Source organism: Lepidochelys kempii, chromosome 3 (genome assembly GCF_965140285.1).
Source record: "Lepidochelys kempii isolate rLepKem1 chromosome 3, rLepKem1.hap1, whole genome shotgun sequence".
NCBI classification, from domain to species: domain Eukaryota; kingdom Metazoa; phylum Chordata; order Testudines; family Cheloniidae; genus Lepidochelys; species Lepidochelys kempii.
Window position 1 is genome coordinate 93941771 of NC_136382.1, and position 22997 is coordinate 93964767.

Sequence of the window (22997 nt, forward strand, 5' to 3'; positions counted from 1 at the left end):
TGTTAACTGAAAGGGAATTATTTATCGTCTTTAGATCCTCCAAGGATTACTTCAGAATTTGTTACATGGTTTCAAAATACAAAGAAAATTAACTCTAATTAGGCTACAATACCTTACCACATTTGTATGTGGATGTAGACTGTGGTAAAAATGTTACTTGAAAACAAAAGACATGAAGCAATGCACTTTAAGGGTTCTGTCCTTCCTTCTGAGAAACAGTGCAAAATCAACTGTTTGCATATTTATACAAGAGTAATGGCCAACTTTCCAAAACACGAAAAATACAGTAAATATTATTAGATCTTAGAGGGCAAGAACAAATCTTAAGGGGTGCTTCTATGCTTTATTATTACTACAGTCTTACTCAAAGATCTGCTCCTTCCATGGAAGCTCCCATGGGGATTGTGCTCTGCTCTGAATGTCTGTAATGTGGGGTCAAGCAGGATGCTGGAAGTTGGTCACTACCCATGGACCTAAGCACCCCTGTACAAAATATGCCTTATGATATATCATTTGAAAACTAATAACTTTCAGGTTAATAACATCATGGTAAAATGTATATAGCAATATTATATGTAAATTTATGAATTCCCCTTATAGGATATCATTATCATACGTTCAAGACAAGGTGCCCTAGACTAGGTAAAGCTATTAAACAAGTTCATCTCAGACAAAGGAATGTAGTTTCCTCACCTGGGAGTTGCTTCCATAGTACTTTGAAAGACAATGAGACTGCATTTACATATTGTGTGAATAGACCCATGGAGCTAACAAGTGGTGGAGACAAACCCTACATTATCACAACAGAGGAGGAAATTTTTAAATGTTCATTAAGTTGCACCGGAGGGGGCAGGAACTAAAATAATTTACATTTTAGCAGACAACTCCAGGAGGGGAAGAAGCAACAGAAAACTTCCTTCAAGACAGGCTCCATGTAGCCTACCTCACAGCTGGGAAGAGACTCATCTGGACATATCCTTCAGACGAATCCATTTCAAAGATTTATTGGACTATAGAAGAGAGGGGCCAAGACACCCTAAGTTATCTTTCACCTAAGACGACAAAGGTACCAGCCCTTTGACATGTAGGGAGATAGATTCTGGCCCAAGGGTTCAGTCAGCCATCTTGGTGAAAGCACATGGTGACGATTTTACCTTGAATCAAGTCTAGTTTGTTAAGTTTTAGTTGCCAGAAGGCATTTTATCTTTATTTCTCCTGTAACCATTTCTGACTTTAATCCTTGTACTCATTTAATAGCCATCTCTTTGGAATTATATAAACCAACCCAGTGCTGTGTTTGAACTGAACTGTTTGGTAACTCCAGTTAAAGTATCAAACTGTTGTATACTGACTCTTCAAAGGAGCAACGAACCTTATCATTCCTCTCTTGTTCCATGACAAGGTTGGGCATTCCAGAACACCTTTTGGGGAAAAATTCGGGGCGGGGGAGAGTGTGAAGTCACCTTATCAGTTGTTAACCAAGGCAGGTGGGGATCAGTGGAAGTCTAGTCAGGCTCCAGAATCCAAACCATTGGACCAGGGCTGCCTAATACATAAAGTACATGCTTGTTGCTGTCTGTGGGCATCCCAGGCAGAGGGCAACAGTAGCAAGACATTGTGAGGCACTCCGGGTTACAGGGTAAGAGGTGACAATTCCTCACCGATCTGTATTTCATCCCAGAATGTGACACTACCCAAGGAATTGTACCTACCTCCCTTGTAGGATAATAGCCAATAACTTAGTGCTCACCCTGTCAGCATTAGCTTTCCCTGCTTTTCTTGATCACGTAGAAGGCATCCTGAAGAACTGCTAAGGGATTGAGAGCCACTGTAATTGTACAGGCTCTTCTCAAACTTAAAATTACCTGTAGGTTTGGGGAGACTGCATCCCTTTATACTTCGATAGCTGGGCAAAGTACATCACTACTTTAAACAGAAGAATGCAAATGAAGCCTTCCCATCTCCTCTATGGGGATATCCCATGTAGGGAACAATAATGACCTAAATTCAGAACTCAAGGTAGCACCAGTGAAAATGTAACAAGGAGAGCATGACCCAAAGACAGGTATCACCACCAAGACAATTCAGATTTCAAAAGGCTCTGATCTTGCCCTCAGTTTACAATACCCCCTCACCACTCCTAAGAATAACAATTAAAAATGCATAAAGATAATCATGTTTACAGTTTCTCCAGCCACTGTTTAACCTAATCTATTGTCATTAAATTATATACACTGCTGGTTTAATTGTCCAAAAGGTTCACAGGAATCACATTTTTACAGATCCAGTCTATCAAAAATGCCTTAAATTAAGGAAGAAAAATGCCACTAAGAAAGACTGTACACTGTCTATTTTTGCATACAGAAATCTATGTCTTGTCAATCCACAGTTGTAAATATTGTAGGAAGTTGCTGGGAGATTACAGACTCTACTCTGTATGCCGGAGTTTTTCCCACTGGGGAAACAAAGACATATGGAACTTTAATGCATAGGAATCAGCTCTAAAGAAGTCTTCAAGAACTTTAATTATACAACTATTGATTTCACTGCAGTAGTAACAAGGAGAGTATATGCAATGGCAGTTGGTATAGAAAATGATGATTGTTGTAACACCAAGTTCACATTGAGAAACACTACATTTTTACCAAGAAAGATCAGTCTCTTTTCAGAGGGCCCTAGACAAATTGGAGGATTGGGCCAAAAGAAACTGATGAGGTTCAACAAGGACAAGTGCAGAGTTCTGCATGTAGGAAGGAAGAATCCCATGCACCACTACAGACTAGGGACCGAATCGTTAGGCAGCAGTTCTGCATAAAAGGACCTAGGAGTTACAGTGGACAAGAAGCTGGATATGAGTCAACAGTGTGCCCTTGTTGCCAAGAACACCAATGGCATTTTGGGATGTATAAGTAGGGGTATTGCCAGCAGATCAAGGGACGTGATCATTCCCCTCTATTGGTGAGGCCTCATCTGGAGTACTGTGTCCAGTTTTGTGCCCCACACTACAAGAAGGATGTGGAAAAATTGGAAAGAGACCAGCGGAGGGCAACAAAAATGATTATGGGACTGGAACACATGATTTATGAGGAGAGGCTGAGGGAACTGGGATTTAGTCTGCGGAAGAGAAGAATGAGGAGGGATTTGATAGCTGCTTTCATCTACCTGAAAGGGGGTTCCAAAGAGGATGGATCTAGACTGTTCTCAGTGATAGCAGATGACAGAACAAGGAGTAATGGTCTCAAGTTACAGTGGGGGAGGTTTAGGTTGGATATTAGGAAAAACTTTTTCACTAGGAGGGTGGTGAAACACTGGAATGCATTACCTAGGGAGGTGGTGGAATCTCTTTCCTTAGAAGTTTTTAAGGTCAGGCTTGACAAAGCCCTGGCTGGGATGATTTAATTGGGGATTGGTCCTGCTTTGGGCAGGGGGTTGGACTAGATGACCTCCGGAGGTCCCTTCCAACCCTGATATTCTATGATTCTATGATTCTTTCTACATCAAAGCAATAGAGACTTCACAGAAATTGGGTTATTTCCCTCTTCTGTTTGAATAGGACTGTTGCATATATTTAATACCATTCTTTTTCCCCCTGAAATCTGTTAGGATATAGATATTCAAGCCTGTCTGTAAAAACCTATACTTTAAGAATTTAGGTATATGTTTATCATTTAGCTAGTTATAGAGGTATAAAACAAAGAATCTGTGTAAGGGCCTTCTCTCACTGTGACAGTCTGAGGCCCTGTTCTTAGGCTAAGGCCTTTGGCTAAGCAGCAGAGGCAGACATAAGCTGGGAAGTGTATGGTCACATCATCACATTCCAACCTAGTCACATTGAAATAAGGCAATCTGGGGCTGTTGGAAAGGTGATCCTATCTATCACCTCCAGAGAAAGGGAAGAGCCTAGAAGATGTAAAAAGAAATTTAATTTGATAGTTTTCTGTCTGGTAAGAACTCACTTATCAATAGACACAGCTGGGAAACCCTTATGTCTTTACAGATGTACTTGTAAAATCCTCACTTCTGTATTGTTTTGTTATTATAGTTCCCCCTTTACTATTGTTTATTTGCATGGTCTCTGTCTGGTTCTGTGATTGTTTCTGTCTGCTGTATAATTAATTTTGCTGGGTGTAAACTAATTAAGGTGGTGGGATATAATTGGTTAGCTAATCATGTTACAATATGTTAGGATTGGTTAGGTAAATTTCAGTAAAATGATTGGTTAAGGTATAGCTGAGATTGCTACTATATAAATTAGGGGAAAACAGGAGGTAAGTTGGGATTTGAAAAATAAGGAAAAAGGAACTTGGATTTAAGCTTGCTGGAAGGTCACCCCAATAAACATCAAATTGTTTTCACCTTTGGACTTCGGGTATTGTTGCTCTCTGTTCATGCGAGAAGGATCAGGGAACTGAGAGGGTGAAGGAATAAGCCCCCTAACAAAATCATACGTTTATAAAAATTAATGTAGACAGCACAAGCATATTTATTCTATGGGACTCATTAAAGCACAACCTTATGTTCATTTTTTGGGTACCTGAAAAAAAATTAGTTTAGAGACTGCAATATTTTCTAGTCCAGAGCAGAGGAGTTTGGATCCCTGAGGATGGCGAACTCTGCCAAACTGTTTCTTGTTCAGGGTATTTTTCAAAAGAAATACTATTTTCAGAATTATCACATAAAAGCCCCTTCTGCTGCTGCCATAGTTCAGCCACTCTGTGATGCAGCATTTGCCATTGAAATTAGACATTTGTAAAAGCTTTCTTCTTTTTCCTCTTCTTGGATTCAGTATAGATTAACATGCTAATATTTATGTAGCAGCATGGCCCCACTCTTGAAAAAATATATGCATGTGTTTAACTTTACATTCTGAGAGTAACGCTACTGTTGTACTTAAGCCTTTGTATAATTGGGGCCACAATTAGCATAACATAATTAAAACAAGAAAAAAATTACTGCTTAGACTAAGACATGGAAACTAAAGAGCTTCTCTTGGGAAAACTTGCAGTTCACTTGTAACAGTACATTTAAGATATGACTGTTCACATTCAGATCAATGAAATATGTCATGCTCAAATAATAAATTGGAGCAATGTCACAAGCTTAAAAGATTGAATAATTCACAAAATTTAAAGTCAATACAGAATATTTTAATTTGATCTTTTTTATTGGAAGGCACCCACATGCTTGAACCAACAGCCAAATACTTTAGTTCAGTGATTGAATTAATGGAAGAAGTGACAGTTCAACTGCTAAGCAGTTTTTTGTTTTTTTTTCAAATTCTAGAACAAAATTGATTTCAGCCATCTGTAAGTATTCATGTATATTAATAGTGCCCAGCAGGGGTCTGTGAAAACACAATCAAGTTTGTGAGAGAAAAAAATACCTAAGTGGAGTGTATTAAAATAAACTTGGTTATGAAGTAAATTGAGGGCTTTCACAGGACAAGACATTTCTTTTGAGATATTATTTATGTAAAATGATAGGTTGTTCTAAGTTGCTGTAGTTTGTGTGCTTTATCACCTAAAAGTTTACTTTAGCTACTTATGCTGATGCTACTTTCAGTTGGGCTCTTTCTGGAATCCAGAGCTCTCTGGTTTTGGAAGTAAAAAATATTGCAGAGCAAAGTAAATCTTCATTAAAATGAAAATCAACTGAGTAATTCGTCATTTTTTTCAACCAGATCAAAAAGAAAATTGTGCATACTCATGGCATACAAACTCAGGATTGCTAAAGTACTGCAAGTAATACAGTCTACTGCAAGACACAACCATTGTTCCATTGCTGTCCGTCATGGTACTGTGCGTAGAACTATACCTGGACAGAAAGTTTTATACACTCCCTTCTCTAAATTCACTTCAAAACTCAATGTTTGTGGCTCTTGTTCACCTTCATAAACAAAAAAGGAAAAACAAATAATCCTAATAAATTTATCTACTCATAATATACATGCTGAGCAAACATCATACCAAGTCTCCCATAAAATATATTTTATTAAAAACAAGCGTTCCCAAACCAACACAGTTAGCCGGAATTTTGCTGTTTCTGAAATAGCCCCATTCAGATCTACTGCATTTGAACGAGAGCTTTTAGCACCGTGGGGTTAGCAGTACCTTCCTCAGTTAAAGTATTATTTTGTGGTAGTATTTTTGGGAATAATTAAATTGCTTTTCAAGTCATTCAGTTTCCATGGCCGTAATGCTCTCTTCCTGTACCATAACACTTCTTTATGCTTTTCCAGAATCCATGTGATATACAAACATGCTTTCATAGGTACTTTCTTGCTTAGCTATTCCCCATGCTGTTCAATGCAAATATATTTATTCAGTATACATCTTTTGGATTCATGTTAACAAAATACAATATTTGCTTTAAATTCTCAGTTGTCACTTTGATATCTTTTCAATGATGTTATGGAAAATAATGCACATCAGCTTTTGACATTGGATATGGCCCAGTACAAAGCACAAAAGAATAAATCTCTGTTCTTTCCTTTGGAAGCTCACTGTTTTAAACATCAAGTGTTCTGTTTTCAGATTAAAATTGTTTTTCTTCACAATTGCTTGTTTCTTTTTAAACTCAGTAGGATATACTGACAGTTTTCAACACTAATTTCATATAGCCCAAGCAAAGAGAACAAACTAGTAAAAATGCTGCGTACAAATAAACTGATTATGCACACATTTCAATTTTATTCCAACTTTTAAGAAAAACTGCTTAGAAGGTTGGGAGGTCAATGTGAGAGATGCAAGAAAGTAGGTGTGAAAAAGTCAGCATATTTTTATGCTAGAAAAAAATCTATTTTAAAATGTATTAGATTTCAATTTATCTTTATTAAACTGACAGAAATTCATATAAAATACACTTACTGGTTTGAGTTGTGGGCTTCCATTTGTTTATCCTTTCTACGGAGTGCTTGGGAAAGAAAAACCCTGACTCTCAGTGAACTACAGTCATCAAAAACTATAAACTCATTATACAGAGTTTATGAGAATGAAAAGCCCTGAGAATTTAGCAACTTTTGATCATTGCTGACTTGAGCCACATTAACACAAACTAGTACTAGAAAGTTCCTTATTTCATAATCTTTACACTGAATCTCTTCCTTTACAGATTACTTACTAAGTTTTCTGTTACTTTGGCACTAAAACCCCTAGATTACTTTACGTTATAAGTACAGGTGAAATTCTGGTACCCTGGGTTGCACAGTCTCTCTGTAAAGGGAACACATATCGGCTTTCCTCTAAGCTTTCTTATGTTTGTTAGTTATATTGACCACCTTTCTAAAGTATGACATACTTTGAAAAGTGACTTTCTGAAAATGCCACCTTTTTACTCAACAGTTCTGTTCCTCTGTGAGTTGTATCTCTTCCTACTTTAGTGGCAAAAATGTTTATATTCCTCTTTAATCTCATCAGCACTGAAGAGGCAACTCAGTTAAGACAGAATGAGGTGGATTCCACTCCTTTTTGTGCATTACCAACATAGATGTTTACATTCCCATCAACTCTCATTCATCAGCCTTCTGAGTTCCTAATATTTCCATGGTGGAGAGAGATTTCATCAGGTTAGAGGCTTTCTTCCATAGCTTCACCAGGCCATTGTCTAACAAGCCCTGGCAATCTACAGCTTTGTGGACTGCAACCATGGCTTGGTAAAAATGACACCAAAAAATCCCAATGCTGAAGGTCACGGTTTTGGGTGCACCACCATGAGAACAGCCTGCCTTCTCTCCAGCCACCATTATTTCCAACAACAACCTTTTGTGCTGAAGGTAGGAGAGACAGCCAATGACCTGGTCAGGGAGGACGTATTTTTTTCAATTGCAAATGCTAATGTATGGCCAGAGGAACACCTCAATGCTGAAGCTTGAAGAATTTGTAGCCTAGTGTGACTTAGCTAAATTGATGAGCACATATTGCATCTGGAATCACTGTCTCCAACCCAAAAATATGAATGAACAATAGGAACACCATTACCATCAACTTCCAAATATTAGGGCTCAGTGTGTTGAGCAGCTTACATTTGACTTCAAACAAGGAAGTGTGGAACATTTTCATGACAAAGCTGCTCCATTACTATTCCCAGAGGGAAAGTGGGGTTTGGTGGTGACACTGACTTACAGGTGATCAGGTGTCTGGGCTGACTCCTACTTCTGTTTCAAGGATTTATCCTTCAAAATATTCTGGGGCAGCTTCATGCTGGACATAGTGGAAACTGCTTGGGGTGTCCTGAAAAGGGATTGGAGACATTTATCATTCTTCCATGAAGCTCAGGATCACATCTGGAAGCAAACCTGGCATCCTTTGACTTTGTGGTCAATTCCCAGATGATAATGTAACTGATTTTGTGGTCAGTCATTGGCATAGTCTACTGCCAAACACAGGCACCAAAGGCACTAAGGCAGGCTATCACAGTTACAGGGTGAGCTGCACTTTAGATCTCTTTTCAATCCTTCTCAAATGCACTTGCCAGGTGACAGGCTTGGCTTCCTTCACCTCTTTTAAGGGTCGAAGTCACTCTTAGACCGGATCTCTCAGTTGCATCTCCCAGTTTCCCAAATGCGGCTCCTCTGGCAGGTACATTTGACCTTGGTTCCCCGCAAGATTTCCCTTTTGGTGACCAGTAGCTGATTAAAGTGACTCAAAATAGATTCAAACAAACAAACAAAACTTGTTTCATCACCCAAAGGAACCACAAACTTGGGTCTTACCTAAGCCTTATTCTTTCCTTGCAAGTTTTGTAAGTTCCAATTAGCTAAGCCACTCTTATATCTGGACTGGGATATTGTTTCCTCAGCTCCCTTGAGGTTCTTTATCTAGAAATGGATTATCACTGACAATTGTTTAATTTCCTGCTTCTTTCCTAACAGTCCCTTATTAAACTGAACCAGTTCATTCACACATTTCAATAACCTAAAATGGCCATTGTAGTGGGGCGCCTGCCCCACTCCAGTAAAACTGAGGTTAAAAGCAGTCAAGCTAGGCTGATTGGGGAAGCAGCTACAGCTGTGGCCAGCTTAATTAAGGCCCAGCTGGCCCTGATAAGAGGGCTGTGGGCCAGAAGCTGGAGGAGTCTTACTCTAGCCCTGGAGTGGGAAGGGCTAGATGCCTGGAAACAAGGTACCTGAAGCGTAGCAGTGCTGGGGAAGGGCAAAGGAGCTGGTGAGCTCCAGCCTGGTAAACCCCCAGGCTGCAGGCCTTGTTAAAGGCCTATCAAAGGTACTGGGTCTACAGAGGTACAGACTGGGATAGGCAAAGGCAGCAGGTCCTAACCCCTTGCCAATGATGAACGGCCATTACAGACTGCAGTCTGCCCCAGTGAGTGGGGGCTAGATGATGACTGGCAGGAGCCACTGAAGTGAGGTGGATTTAGAAGGTTGGGAGGTTCCCTGGGAGAGGAGACCCAGATCGTGTGGGGGTACTGCTGGGGCAGAACACTGACGTAAAGGGCACTGGGGTCTAGGAGGGACACGGGGCCAGCAGCAGGCGAGACACCGGCCAGCAGAGGGTGTTCCGTACGCTGGAAAAGAGCTAATTCCCAGATGACCAGCAGGAGGCGCCGTACCGGTGAGTCCTCATCTCACTACAGTATGCATGATTCCCTTAATAATTAGATCACATATTCATAAAATTATTAGAAATTATAAACCCATGTTCTTCGCACAGGCACTGGAAAACACTCATATCAGAAGTGCAAGACAGATGTGGGAACTCCTTGAAACACTGGTATCAAAACATCATAAAGAGTCAGCAAAAAGAGCCTGGTCCCAAACATTGAAAATGATCACAGCTAGTGCACTGAGGAAGGTATCGGAGTTAACAAAACTGGAGGAAGAAGATGATTAAGACGGGTATAGATGCAACAGAGCACTGAAAACACAGGTACCAAAGCAGAGGAAGAACTGAATGACCTTGAAGACTGAAGTAATGAAAAGGGGATGAAATTTAATAGTAGTGCAAGGTCATCCGCTAAGGATCTCATAATACGAATTTCTGCTATAAGACAGGGGCTCATCAGATGGAAGTTACTGAGGAGGATAGAGACCTGGCTGTGTCGGCTGATCACAGCATGACTATGAGCTACTGTAATGTGCCTGCGAAAAAGGCAAATGTAATCCTAAAAGGATATATCAGGTGAGGCATTTCCTGTAGAGACAAAGTAGTATTAATGCCATAGTACAAGGCACTGGTAAAACCTCATTTGGAAGGTTTTGTGTACAATTCTGGTCATCCACGTTCAAAAAAGATTAATTCAAATTGGATAACTGCAGAGAAGAGGATGATCAGGAGGACTTATTTTATTACACTAAAAAGAGGTTGTTTTGGCTTAGGAAAACGAAGGCAGAGAGGGGATATGCTTGCTCTCTATAAATACATCAGGCTGATAAACATCAGGGAGGATGAAGAGAGAGGTATTTAATCTAAAGGACAATTCTGGCACAAGAACAAGAACAAGGAGTCGTGGGGGCAAACAACTTAATTTTTTAAAGAGAGAACTGAACAAATTTATGAGTGCAATCATATAACCATGTTGCTTGTAATGGTGAGGGAAGGGCTCAGCAGTCCTGGGGGTCCCTTCTGGTTCATGTCAGATGTTTCTAAAATCTTATGCTTCAGGGGTTCAGTTGGTCACCTGCAGAGGTGAATCTGATGGTTCTCAGGGTGCCCAGAACTGAGAATCACCTTGTTACCTCCCTGCCTCCAGACCAAGACATTTGCTGGTGCTTAACTGAGTGTTTGCTCCCTGACCCCTGAGGTCTGTTACTCAAACAATCTCCTCTGAGCTATGCTAGCTCTTACTTTGCCTTGCAAGTTAACTAACGGTGCACCCCAGTTCCCTAGTCCCTGTGGAGCATTCCCCCTGTAGTGTTCAGCCCATTATGCACTGATCACACATAGTAAAAGCAGGTTTGCTGTTCCCAAAGGAACAGTGTACTTACCAGCTTGAATGATTCAACCTAGGATCAGCTCTTTGTATAATACCAGAGCATTGAGTTATAGTTATAGTGAAAACAATCATAAGTTTATTATCAAAGATTAAGATTTAAGAGATAGTGAGTAAGGATAATGGAAACAGAAGGGTTGCATATGAAACAAAATCATAAGATTCTTAGATACTAAACTTAAGCTACTTTAGACAGATGGTTAGCTTGTAGCATTTTCAAGCAGGGCTGGTTGGGATGACCTTTTCGTAAATGAAAACATGTTATCCATTTACTTGCTTAGTGCAGAACAAGGTGCTTTTTTGTCTTCCTCTTAAATTCCCCAAAGTTCACTGTCTGCCTCATGAGACAGGGCAACCCCCTTTTGTTCAATTTCATGCGTCTTGTCTCCCTATTGATTTCCCACACTCCTGTTGACTTCCCATGTAAATGGGGCTTCACGGTGCTGGCTTACAATGCTTACTTTACATTTTGACAGATACACATCTTACCTCCTGTCTGGAAGAAAGGTATTTTTCTCTTTGGTTGGTGATAGACTTTAAATCATTTTTTAGTACATATACACAACTCCTTAAATATTATTTGTACATGCAGCTTGTTACAATTATGAGGATCAGTATGACAAAAGCTTTTATTAGAGACTTCACATGACAGAGCCTGTAATAGTGAGCTGTAGCTCACGAAAGCTTATGTTCAAATAAATTTGTTAGTCTCTAAGGTGCCACAAGTCCTCCTTTTCTTTTTGTAATAGGGCAATCTGACCAAGCGGTTGGAGCCTAGGGTAGAATCAGGGTCATGGATGGGAGTCGCACCAAATTGAAAACCAGAGTCAGAGGCCACACCAAGTGTCAGAGCCAGAGTCAGAGGCCACACCAAGTGTCGGAGCCAGATGGAGACAGCTGCAGGGGTCAAGAAAAGGAAGAAAGAGCAGAAACAAAGAGCAGGGCATGGTAGGAGAGGAGATGAGGGGTGGTGAAAGGAACAAGGAGTAGAAGCCAAGCAAAGAAGCAAGAACTTGGTCTCAGAGAGCTCGGTGGTAAGAGATCTAGCAGCTAGTTGTTCAGACAAAGGGTGGGAAAGGAATAAGAAGATTTATGCCAAGTGGGGTCCAAGCAGTCTGCTTCTAGTCACTCGATCCCACTGATTCAGCAGGTGCAGCCTCTGGTAGTGAGGTCTCAGTTGCAGTTCCCTCATCTGACCTTGCAATGTTATGGCACGGGGGTAAGGCTCTTACTCAGCAACCTTGTAGGCCTGGGTTCAAGACCTAAGGAGTCTGACAGCATCATTTATGGGCAAATACCATGGAAGTGGTATGTCAGGTACAGTGAATTTGTCAGGCCCATTAGGAGTTGCTGTTGATGTTAGGAGTTGTTGACCTACTAAGTGTGCTATGTAATCTATCACTTAATTCAGCCTCTGCACCTGATGACTGGAGGATAGCTAACACCACCAATTTTTAAAGAAGTCTCCAGAGGCAATCTTGGGAATTACAGGCTGGTAAACCTAACCTCAGTACCAGGCAAATTGATTTAAACTACAGTCAAGAACAAAATTATCAGACACACAGATGACCACAACTTGCTTGGGAAGAGTCAACATGGCTTTTGTAAAGGGAAATCATGCCTCACAACTCTATTAGAATTCTTGGAGGGGGCCAACAAACACATAGACAAGGGTGATCCAGTGGATATAGGGTAATGGATTTTCAGAAAGCCTTTGACAAGGTCCCTCACCAAAGGCTCTTTAGCAAAGTAAGAAGTCAGAAGATAAGAGGAAAGGTCCTCTCATGGATCAGTAACAGGTTAAAAGACAGAAAAGAAAGGGTAGGAATAAATGATAACTTTTCACAATGTAGAGAGAGAAACAGTCAGGTCCCTCAGGGATCTGTACTAGGACCAGTGCTGTTCAACATATTCATAAATGTTCTGGAAAAAAGGGGTCAACAGTGAGATGGCAAAGTTTACAGACCACACAAAACTACTCAAGATAGTTAAGTCCAAAGAAGACTGTGAAGAGGATCTCACAAAACTGGGAGACTGGGCAAGAAAATGGCAGATCCAATTCAATGTTGATGAATGCAAAGCAGTGCACTTTGGAAAACATAATCCCAACTACACATACAAAATTATGGAGTCTAAATTAGCTCTTATCATTCAATAAAGAGATCCTCGAGACATTGTGGATAGTTCTCTGACACCATCCACACAATATGCAGCTGCAGTCAAAAAGCTAACTATGTTGGGAACCATTAAGAACAGGATAGATAAGACAATAAATATCATAATGCCACTAAATAAATCCAAAGGTACTCCTACACCTTGATTACTGCATATAATTTGTGGTCGCCCCATCTCAGAAAAGTTATATTAGAATTGGAAAAGGTACAGAGAAGGGAAATAAAAATGATTAGAGCTATGGAACAGCTTCTATGTGACAAAAAAAAAAAAGACTGGGACTGTTCAGCTTGGAAAAGAGACAACTGAGCGGGATATGATAGAGGTCTATAAAATCATGAATGGTGCGGAGAAAGTGAATAAGGAAATGTTATTTACCCCTTCACATAACACAAGAATCAGGGGTCACCTGATGAAATTAATAGGCAGCAGGTTTAAAACAAACAAAAGGAAGTACTTCTTCAAACAGTCAATCTGTGGAATTCATTGCCACTGGATGTTGTGAAGGCCAAAAGTATAACTGGGTTAAAAAAAGAATCAGATAAGTGCACGGAGGATAGGTCCATCAATGGCTATTAGCCAAGATGGTCAAGAATGCAACCCCATGCTCTAGGTGTCCTTAAACCTCTGACTGCCAGATGCTGAGACTGGATAAAAGGATAGTTCATTTGATAATTGCCCTGTTCTGTTAAGTCCCTGTGACATTCCCCTAGTGTTATCTGGACTGGTGATCTGCTAGGTCACTCCAATCCCCGACTCTGGGAGCCAGCCTTACCCTGCTCTGCTGTGAAAATCCCCACTCCTGGGCTGTTCATGCACAGCCTCTAGCATGTAAGCTGCTCCTTGCATTGTACAACCGAATAACACTAGCCAATATCTCTGGTCCCAGACACAACCCTAGGAACCTCCATCTTTCAATGTCCAGTTATGCCCGCTGGATGATGCAAGCTTATATGAGTTCATCAATTTAACAAAGAAATTGATATGTACCAGACTTGTTATCCCAAGGGGAGTCTGACACACTTCAAACCAAATGCACTGCTTCAGGTAGAACAAACAAACAAATCTGTTAACTACAAAAATAGATTTTGAGTGATTATAAGTCAAAGCACAACAAGTTAGATTTGGTCAAATGAAATAAAAGCAAAACACATTCTAAGCTGATTTTGAACACTTTCAGTGCCCTTACAAATTTAGAAGCTTCTCACCACAGGCTGGCTGGTTGCCCTTCAGCCAGGCTCTCCCCTTTGATCAGCACTTCAGTCACTTAGTGATGATGTCTGTAGATGGAGGTGGAAGAGAGTGGAAGAGCATGACAAATGTCTCTCCCTCTTATCATTTTGTTTTTTCCCTCTTGGCTTTGCTCCCCCCCTCCCCCCCCAGGGTCAGGTGAGCATTAACTCATCCTAATCCCTGACTGACCAAGGGAAGGGGGGTGACTCACTCGAGAGAGTCCAACAGATCCTTTTTTGCTGCCAAGGCCAGTGTCCTTTATTCCTGTGAGGCTGGACTGGGTTTGTCCCATAAATGCCCTGATGAGGTGCGAACTGCCCCTCTGTTCCTGGAGAGTTTTGCCTGGGCTTTTTTTAAGCCATGGGGACACATTTTCAGCCTCATAACTATATACATGAAATTACAACCTATAACATCAATGCTCAGTGCATCATGAGCCTTCCGAAGACACCTGACATGACAAACTTTGCATTGGATATCACACAATCATTTTATAAGGATGAACATGGGAGTGCAGGGTGTTCCCCCAAGGCACAAAGTGTCACATTCCCTCTGACGCATTTGGCATTGGCCACTGTTCCAAGACAGGGTACCGGGCTAGATGGACCATTGGTCTGACCCAGTATAGCCACTCTTCTGTTCTTACACAACAGTGAATCCTTTTCTAGTTGACACTGAAAGGTTTTTATGGTCATAGCTCCCTTCTTACAATGATGCAGGAGGGTCAGCCACTGGCTGATCCTTAGATGTTGAGTCATAATTCTCTTACCTGAACAGGATGTCTGCCACCATATTTTCTCTTCCCTTGATAGGCACAATTTCCATGTCATATTCTTGGACAGTGATGTTCTCAGGTAGCAGTTTGGAACTGGTACCTTTGGTTTGATGCAAAGGTGCCGATTTCCCCTCTTTCATGTGGGTGCTCGACCCCGCCTCTGCCCCTGGCTCTGCCCCCACTCCACCCCTTCCATGAGGCCTGGCCCTGCCCCGCCTCTTCACAGCCCTTCCCCGCACAAATTCCAATCCCTTCCCCAAAGTCCCCACCCCAACGCCGCCCCCTCCCTGCCAGTAGTCCAACTCCTTCCCCTAATCCCCGCCCCAGCCCCACCTCTTCCCAGCCTCCTTCCCTGAGCGCGCCACGTTCCCGCTCCTCCCGCTTCCCCCGCCCCACCGAGCATGCTAACGTTGCCAAACAACGGTTTGGCGGCGGCTGGGTAGGAAATTCTGGGAGGTAGGTGGAGGAGTGGGGACGTGGCAAGCTCAGGGGGGGAAGAGGAGGTGGGGCAGGGGGAGCTTGGTTGCTGGTGGGTGCAGAGCACCCACTAATTTTTCCCCCGTGGGTGTTCCAGCCCTGGAGCACCCACGGAGTCTGCACCTATGGTTTGATGTATCCCCATCAACAGAGAATGGTTTATCAGGACCCTACTTTTTTTTTTTTTAAATAGATGGAGCTTTAACATTTTGACTACCCATACAAATCTAATTAAATGCCTGGAAAGAAACAGACCTCCAGTATATGCATTTTCTAGTTATCAATTTTTTACCAGCAGTTTCTGGGTTAACCCTTCACATATCTCATTGTCCTCTAGTGATATGTCACTGTAGCATTTAGCCATCAAATCAATGAGAGGTGCAATCTTAGAATCCTCCTCAGCACATCACATTGACAATGGCTTGTCTATTGTGATAGGCTTTCAACACGTTTATATGCACAGCCTTTGAAGCAGCTTTGCTATGGGGTCTCTGCACATCATAAGTAACCTCATTAACCCTTTCCAAAATTTCATAAGGTCCCTCTCATGAGTTCTGCATTTTGTGCCCTTTTAACAGGGAGGAACATCAGTACCAAGTCCCCTACATCAAATGAGCATTTACATGCACTGTGGTCATACACCATGCTTTCTGTGCTGCTTGGCTTTTAGTGAGGTTCATTTTAATCATCTTCATCACAGACTTTAAATCCTTCTTAAACCTCTGAACATATTCAGCAGCTGGTCCCCGTTTAGCCTCAATACCACCACTGCCAGGAGTCTATGATGAAATCCAAGAGACTTTTGACCTTCCTCCCACACAGGACATCAAATGGGAGTCCTTGTGGACTCTTGGGGTACTTCCCGCTAAGCTAATAACAGCCACTTGCCCTCTTGGTTGCATTTGTTCCCAGCAGAGTTTTTAGAGTCCCATAAAACCTTTCAACTGAGCCATCTGTCTCTGGGTAATATGGAGTAGATCCACATATTTACCCCACATATTCTCCATAATTCAGTAAATAACTGGGAGATGAAATCTGAGCCATAATCTGACAAGGTCTCCTTTGGAAAATCTACTCAGCTGAAAATAGTGCCATCTTCTATATTAGACAGAGCAACTCCCTCTGGGTATCTGTGGGATACACCAAAAATGCTATGTGTAATAGTAATAAAAATGGTACTGAGTGCATTAGTCCACCAGTATTTCCAGTGCTGCAGCATCTTTCCCTACTTTAAGGTGTGACAAAGTGGTAGCCTTTATATCTGAATGTTGATGTATGACAATGCTAACCTGAGATCACAAGCAAAATACCAATCCCTGTTCTTCCTAAACAGTGTTGTTAAAAGAAATGAAACTTTTCTCATCCATTTGGTCCTTTTCTAAAACGTATTGGCTGAACCTTGAGAAACAGCAATTTGCTGATAGTAAGGGGAAAAAAATAACCAGAGTCAATGCATAATTAGATACGGTAAAAGCAATTCAGTACTCAGTGAAAATGTGAAAAACAGTTGTTTACCAGTACCTAATGGGAAAAAAATATATACTCACTGGTTCCATTGATGACATCAGGTTTGGCTTTCATGATTTTGCAAAACTGTCTTCTACAGTTTTCAATCCATACTAGCTGTTTATCTGGATTTTTTAAGGATGCCAACAGCTTGTTGAGATCACTATCTAAAATAAAAATGAAACACACATTGTGTTTTTTTATAACACAAATCAGCTTTATCATAGCAACATTTTTTAAAATAAATAGTAAAAAAGCTACAAGTTACAGATAGGCCTGAGGGCTACTGCTCCTTAGCTTCACACTAGTACTGTTCAGAGAGGAACAGGAAACTCAGCTGACTCCTCCATCTCTTTGCTATCATCTTAGCCAGTGTTTGAGCAGCCCTCAAACGCTCTCATGAAAAGAAGATTGTTCAGCACTCCATAAATAACAATCATGTATATACCAGGGTGGCTGTTTACCATCACATGGAGGAAGTAACTAATCCAACTGTGGAGATAGGAAGCAGGATTTTTTGTGCTTTATCCCAGGTCTTTATACCCACCACATCTGATGGGGGACTCTGGGTCATGTCTCACCTCCAGAATTCCCACACCACCTCCTACTGAGAATGGGGAAGTGCCTTGATATTGGCATTCATAAGTGCTCCATGTGGCTACACTTTGTATATTTCTGACAAGTTATTAGTACATGACCTCTCTCTCCTTCCCAGCAGCAACAGTGCTACCACAGTTAGGTATCTGTAGTCCAGTAGGCCTGAAATGCCTACCTAAAGAACAGGCACTGAATAGATATTCTAATCTACAGCAGCACTACAAACCCCAACATTCAAAAATCAAAAGTCATTTTCCAAAGAATAATAAGGTTGGCTTAAAACTCATGAGGTTTATATTAATTATTATTATTATTTGGGGTTATTTTTATTTGCCTTCTGTGTTTTTCTGAGTCTTTTACATGCAGTTGGATCACATTTTCAAATCTTTTTGCACAGACATGAAGGCTAGAAAAGAGAGAAAGAAAATCACAGAACTGCGTGATTCTAGGACCGGGAGTTTAAAGAAAAACACCAAATATTGTCAGACTTATGCTATAATTATGAGAGTTGGCAGCACTGATATTGGTTTGTGGAACACTTAACAGTACAACAAGGTGAAGCATGTGAGGTGGCACAGGCTGCAATGCCTGTAGTTAAGATGGACTGTCATTTGCTATTATAAAACCCTGTTTTCAGCTCCTAATAACTTTGCCAAACTTTTTGGGCTGAAATTTCACCTGATGGGTATGTGCCCCATGATTAATTTGAAAAAAAAAAATCAGTCATTTCTGAGAACAAGATTAGGGAAAAATATATTGTTCTTGCCCACGTTAAAAAGAATTCTTACATTCCTTTCATAGGGAAGCTCTAGCATGTCTGTGCTTTAGCACTAGGGCTTGAAATCTGTGAAACCTTAATTCTCACATTCCTAACTTCTTTGTGTTTGATTTGCAACTTAATGTAACTTTAACATAGATTTTTCCATAGAATATTGGTATATGTTAACTACAATAATAACCAGGTTCAGCTTTCATTATGAATTAATTTTGGCTTTAAAAACAAATCTGTACAATAGTTCACTGATATTTATGTAAGAATTCTTCCTAATGCTAAGAAAGGCAGTTCCAAAGACTGTTCTTTACTGTTCCTTTTGGCTTGTTATTAAAGCCAATTTCCCTCTCTCTACTATACAAAGGTGAGAGAGTCACATTAAAAATTAAAACTGACAATTTGTGTCATGACAAAATAAGATTAATTGTGCTCAATCTATGATTAGATTCTTTCAACTGTAAAATGCTGCTTCTCTTTACTTTTTACAAAAAGTTATGGTAAATTACATCAGTTTTGCCACTTTTTCTACAGTGCAATAGCACAAACTGACAGCACTTCCATATTTCACTAGTAATCAATTCTAACTTTGGCTTCAAAAACTGAATGATTAGAGGGATAAATGTTCCCAACATGAAATATTTATAGCAGAAACTCTGTAAGGGTTAGCCACCTACAGTGTAATCCCAACACTCAAAATTCTATGATTTTTTTCCTTTAAATATGGCATCCTCTGAAAACCTTCAGACCAGGAAACAAAAATTATTTCTTGGGATTTAGGCAGAGTGATAAACAATAGAAAGCCAGTTTGACACACAATACAGTAAATCTAAGCAAAGCAGCAATTAAAAGAACAATGGATACATACACCTGAGCAAAATAAAGGGGGGGGTTGATTTCTTCCCATAAGTGCAATTTGTTAACAGATTGGGTTCTAAATTGAGATGCTGTAACAGCTGTTTACAGGTGGTTATACTGACTGCCATTTCAAACATAAGGTCATGTTATAGAAAAATTACCAACTACCACTGGCTGAAAGTTTACTGATGAAACAGCCTGCCTGCTTATCTAGCACCCTGCCAGCCCGCTCTGCTCATGGACTGCTACACTGCCCATCTCCCTGGCTGACTAGCTTGCAGGCTGCTGTGCTGCTCCCAGCTTCCTTGAGCTGCCTGGGTCATGGTTTATTAGGATCCCCAGCAGCTGGCATGGTGGGATACCGAGTTCCATCGGATCCCTAGCCGTCTAGGAGACCTCCTACCTGGGTCGCCAGCTCCGCAGGCTGCCTGAATCCCTGGACAGCTGGCTCCATGGGCTTCCCAACTGCCTGGGCAACCAGCTCCCCAGGCTCCCCTGTGGGAATCAAGCTGGCAATGGTGTTTTTTGTTTCGTTTTTTTTAGTTTCTGATTTGGGAGAATTTTTTTTTTCAATCTAAAATTTTCAAAGATGTGAAACTGTGTTTTCCAGCCAGCTCTATCACCAATCTTATCAAAGTTATTAGAGGCTAGTTAAATCCCCGATCATGCCATTAAATGAGTACAGGCGCATATGTGTGTTGAGCCCTGTTGAAGACTATTTGTTTTTTTTTCAGGAGTGCACCTGAGCCTGGACACATCTTAGTAAAGGATCAGGGCCTTGATTATCCCCTTTCTAGGTTTTAAAAGTAACTCTTCAGAAATTAAGTCAAGCAATTGCAATTGACTTTTATCTTTAGGAATCAACAAGCTATCTTGTTTCTTTTAGCAAGAAAATGACCTTTTACAAATTTTCTTATTTTTTACTTCTTAATAAGATCTTAATATTCAAATTTAAATTATCCCACAACAAACACACCTCTTGCAAGTAACCTTATTGCTTTGAACTGAGCGAGAATATTTTCTTTTTGGTTTTCACAGAATTATTACATTGTACATCATTTATTTTAAACCAGTCTCAGGATTTTAACAGTTTACTCATTATAAATTGTTTCCCTGTCACTGGGATTTATTTAACCAATTCAGAATAAATCAGAAAAGCTGATTACACTACTTAACTATTAACATTAATAATTCTTCCAAATTAATTAACAAGGAAATTCTCTTGTTATCTCCAAATAATTAAATCCTCAGTCAATGTCTTTCCTAATAATATGTGCTGACTTTAATAGTTTCTAAATATTTAATGTGAAGCAGGATTATAGGACTTGTAGTTGTTTCTTTCCCCTTTGCTGTAATATATTGCAAAGGCTAGGGTTTAAGATCATTTCAGAACAGTGCAGAAGTATCACTTTACAAGTTAATTAGTTATTTTGCTTTACAAAGTCCTCTGGTGGAATTAAAGTTGGCAACTAAGGATTAGATGTTATGTAGTTATACCCAGATGTACAGACACTCTTTTCTTAACCTGTGTATTATGTAATCTTTTAACGTTAGCTTTAATAAAAAATTTAAATCTGAGATTTTTGTTGCAGGGGAACAAAATAAAAGATCAAGGTGAAATCCTGACTCCACTGAAGTCAATGGCATAATTCCCAATGACTTCAACAGAGCTAGGATTTCATCCATTTCACCATCTCTGCTGGTTCCTCCTGGTCTCTCAATCTGATCTTTTGTCTCTTATCTCTCTTCACATAGTTACTCAGTCAGTCTCAATGGCTTTTTCAGTAATGTTTTTTCACATTTTTTGTTTTATTCCTGTCTCTCACCTACAGTCTTTACAACAATTGGGTCTTCACCGTGCTTAGGTTATGCCTCCCAGTACTCTGCCTCCACTTTATATCCACACAGTCTCTTCACCAGTCACATTCAATCATGCTGATAAAGTTTAGTGCCAAACTCATCCCTGGAACTTCATCCCCCAAAACACTTCATCTGATCCTGCAAAAGCAGCTAGCATCTGGCTTGCTCATGTCTCATATAGCTGATATGCACAAGAAGTATCAGTGGAGTCAGTGGACACAGGGCCTTGCACTGTAACTTTTTTTTGGGTGTAACATTTTGCAATTCTATGTCACATGATCAGGGGGAAAAAAAAAGACCAGACTCTAATCAGCATTCCTGTATATAATACCCTTATTGAAGCACAGGTAGAAGTTTCTCTCAGTGCTTGGAAAGAGTCCATACGTTGGACAAGCACCTTTCTGAAGATACTATCTTGTTCTCCAGAATATCAACTTTCTTTATTTTATTTTTTTTAAAAGTAAATCTCCAACTGGAAAGAAAATCTCAAAAATATGAACAAAGCGAAGTTGATGTAGAGATGCCTACTTGAGTCTGCAGAGGGTCTGGAAAGGTGAATGGCTCTGAGAGGTGTAAATTGCCCCACTTCACCTCATTGAAGTGTTAACTTGGCCAAAGATTATAATTATATGTCAACATTGTAAACTTTCCTTTTTCATGTAATGAAGGACAGATCTGAACAATTCGCTGCGAGTGACATCTCATTTTGATGCTACAAATGGATGGTGTTTGGGGGATATCCCCCCCACCAAAAATAAAACAGTGAAGGAACGAAACCCAAGGAGGCTAGCATAGCTCAGAGGCATATTCAGGCTCCACCAATTGGGAGCTAACCTCTAGGAGCCAAGAGACACACACAATCATGTTTTAATATCTACATTATGTACTGTGAAAACAGTTTCATTTTGGCACATGGATGGCGTTTATTTTATAGATAGAATTTCAAGGATTATCACGACCTCTTTTCTTTCACCCAGGTTTTTCTTAACAGTTTGTAGTTAAATAGAGAAGGTCATTTCTTCCAACTTAGAATGTAAAATATATTTCAGTTGATTCTGAATAAACCAATGTATCTTGATTTAACTTTTGAATTGCAATCGTTACCTCCAACAGAACTTGTGAGAAAATAGTTAAGTTTCAGAAGTTGCTAGGCAAGAGTATACTGCCCTAAGGGTATGATCAGTCAGTTAGAACTCCAATTACATAATGCATCTATGATTTGCTCTATTGGTTAAGTGGGTTAGTACTTAATTTCCTGCAGTGCATTTGTATATGTACAGTTTGTCTGAAACTGGTCTGAACCAGAACACTGTAGCTCTCCTAAAGTTAAATTAATCTCTCTCCATAAAAGAAACTACTTTCTAATTCTCCTCCAAACTCTACTATTACTCAGATAGCTTTTGTGTCTAAAGTGTCTTGGCATGAACTGGGGAACATAAATGTCACAAGCCTTTATATCTGATTGCTTTTATTGTGAAAATCTGAATGAGTTTCTATTGCATTCAAGGGACAATAGCAAATTCTCACTGTGATCAATTTAAAACCTGCAAATTCACATGGATAATAACCAAAATAAGAAGCCTAATGGGCAAAGTGTCCAATTTATAATTCACAAGCTACTGAATACAAATCCTATTAAGGCTGTATTTTTTAACTAAAGACTTTATACAAGGTTTTTCTCTCAGTGTCATCTGGGTCATCATTTAATTATCTTTATCAGTGTTCTTAAAATGGTGGACAAAGGATGAAAGCAGGGAAGGAAGACCAGGTCTTTGAAGAGAAATGCAGGTGAGAAAAACAATTGTG

General features: G+C 40.2%; 1 protein-coding gene across 8 annotated transcripts in view; it reads right to left on the bottom strand.

Annotated features, from left to right (window-relative positions):
- The window catches only part of TBC1D32 (TBC1 domain family member 32), a 180170-nt gene that overhangs the window by 53016 nt on the left and 104157 nt on the right, over positions 1 to 22997 (bottom strand). For all 8 annotated transcript variants that reach the window (XR_012158036.1, XM_073337176.2, XM_073337184.2 and 5 more), the window contains exon 27: positions 17149 to 17274. Coding sequence is in view for 7 of the 8 variants with exons in the window: in XM_073337176.2 (XP_073193277.1) it covers positions 17149 to 17274 (126 nt within the window). In the remaining variant the exon portion in view is untranslated. The remainder of the gene's footprint in view (positions 1 to 17148; positions 17275 to 22997) is intronic.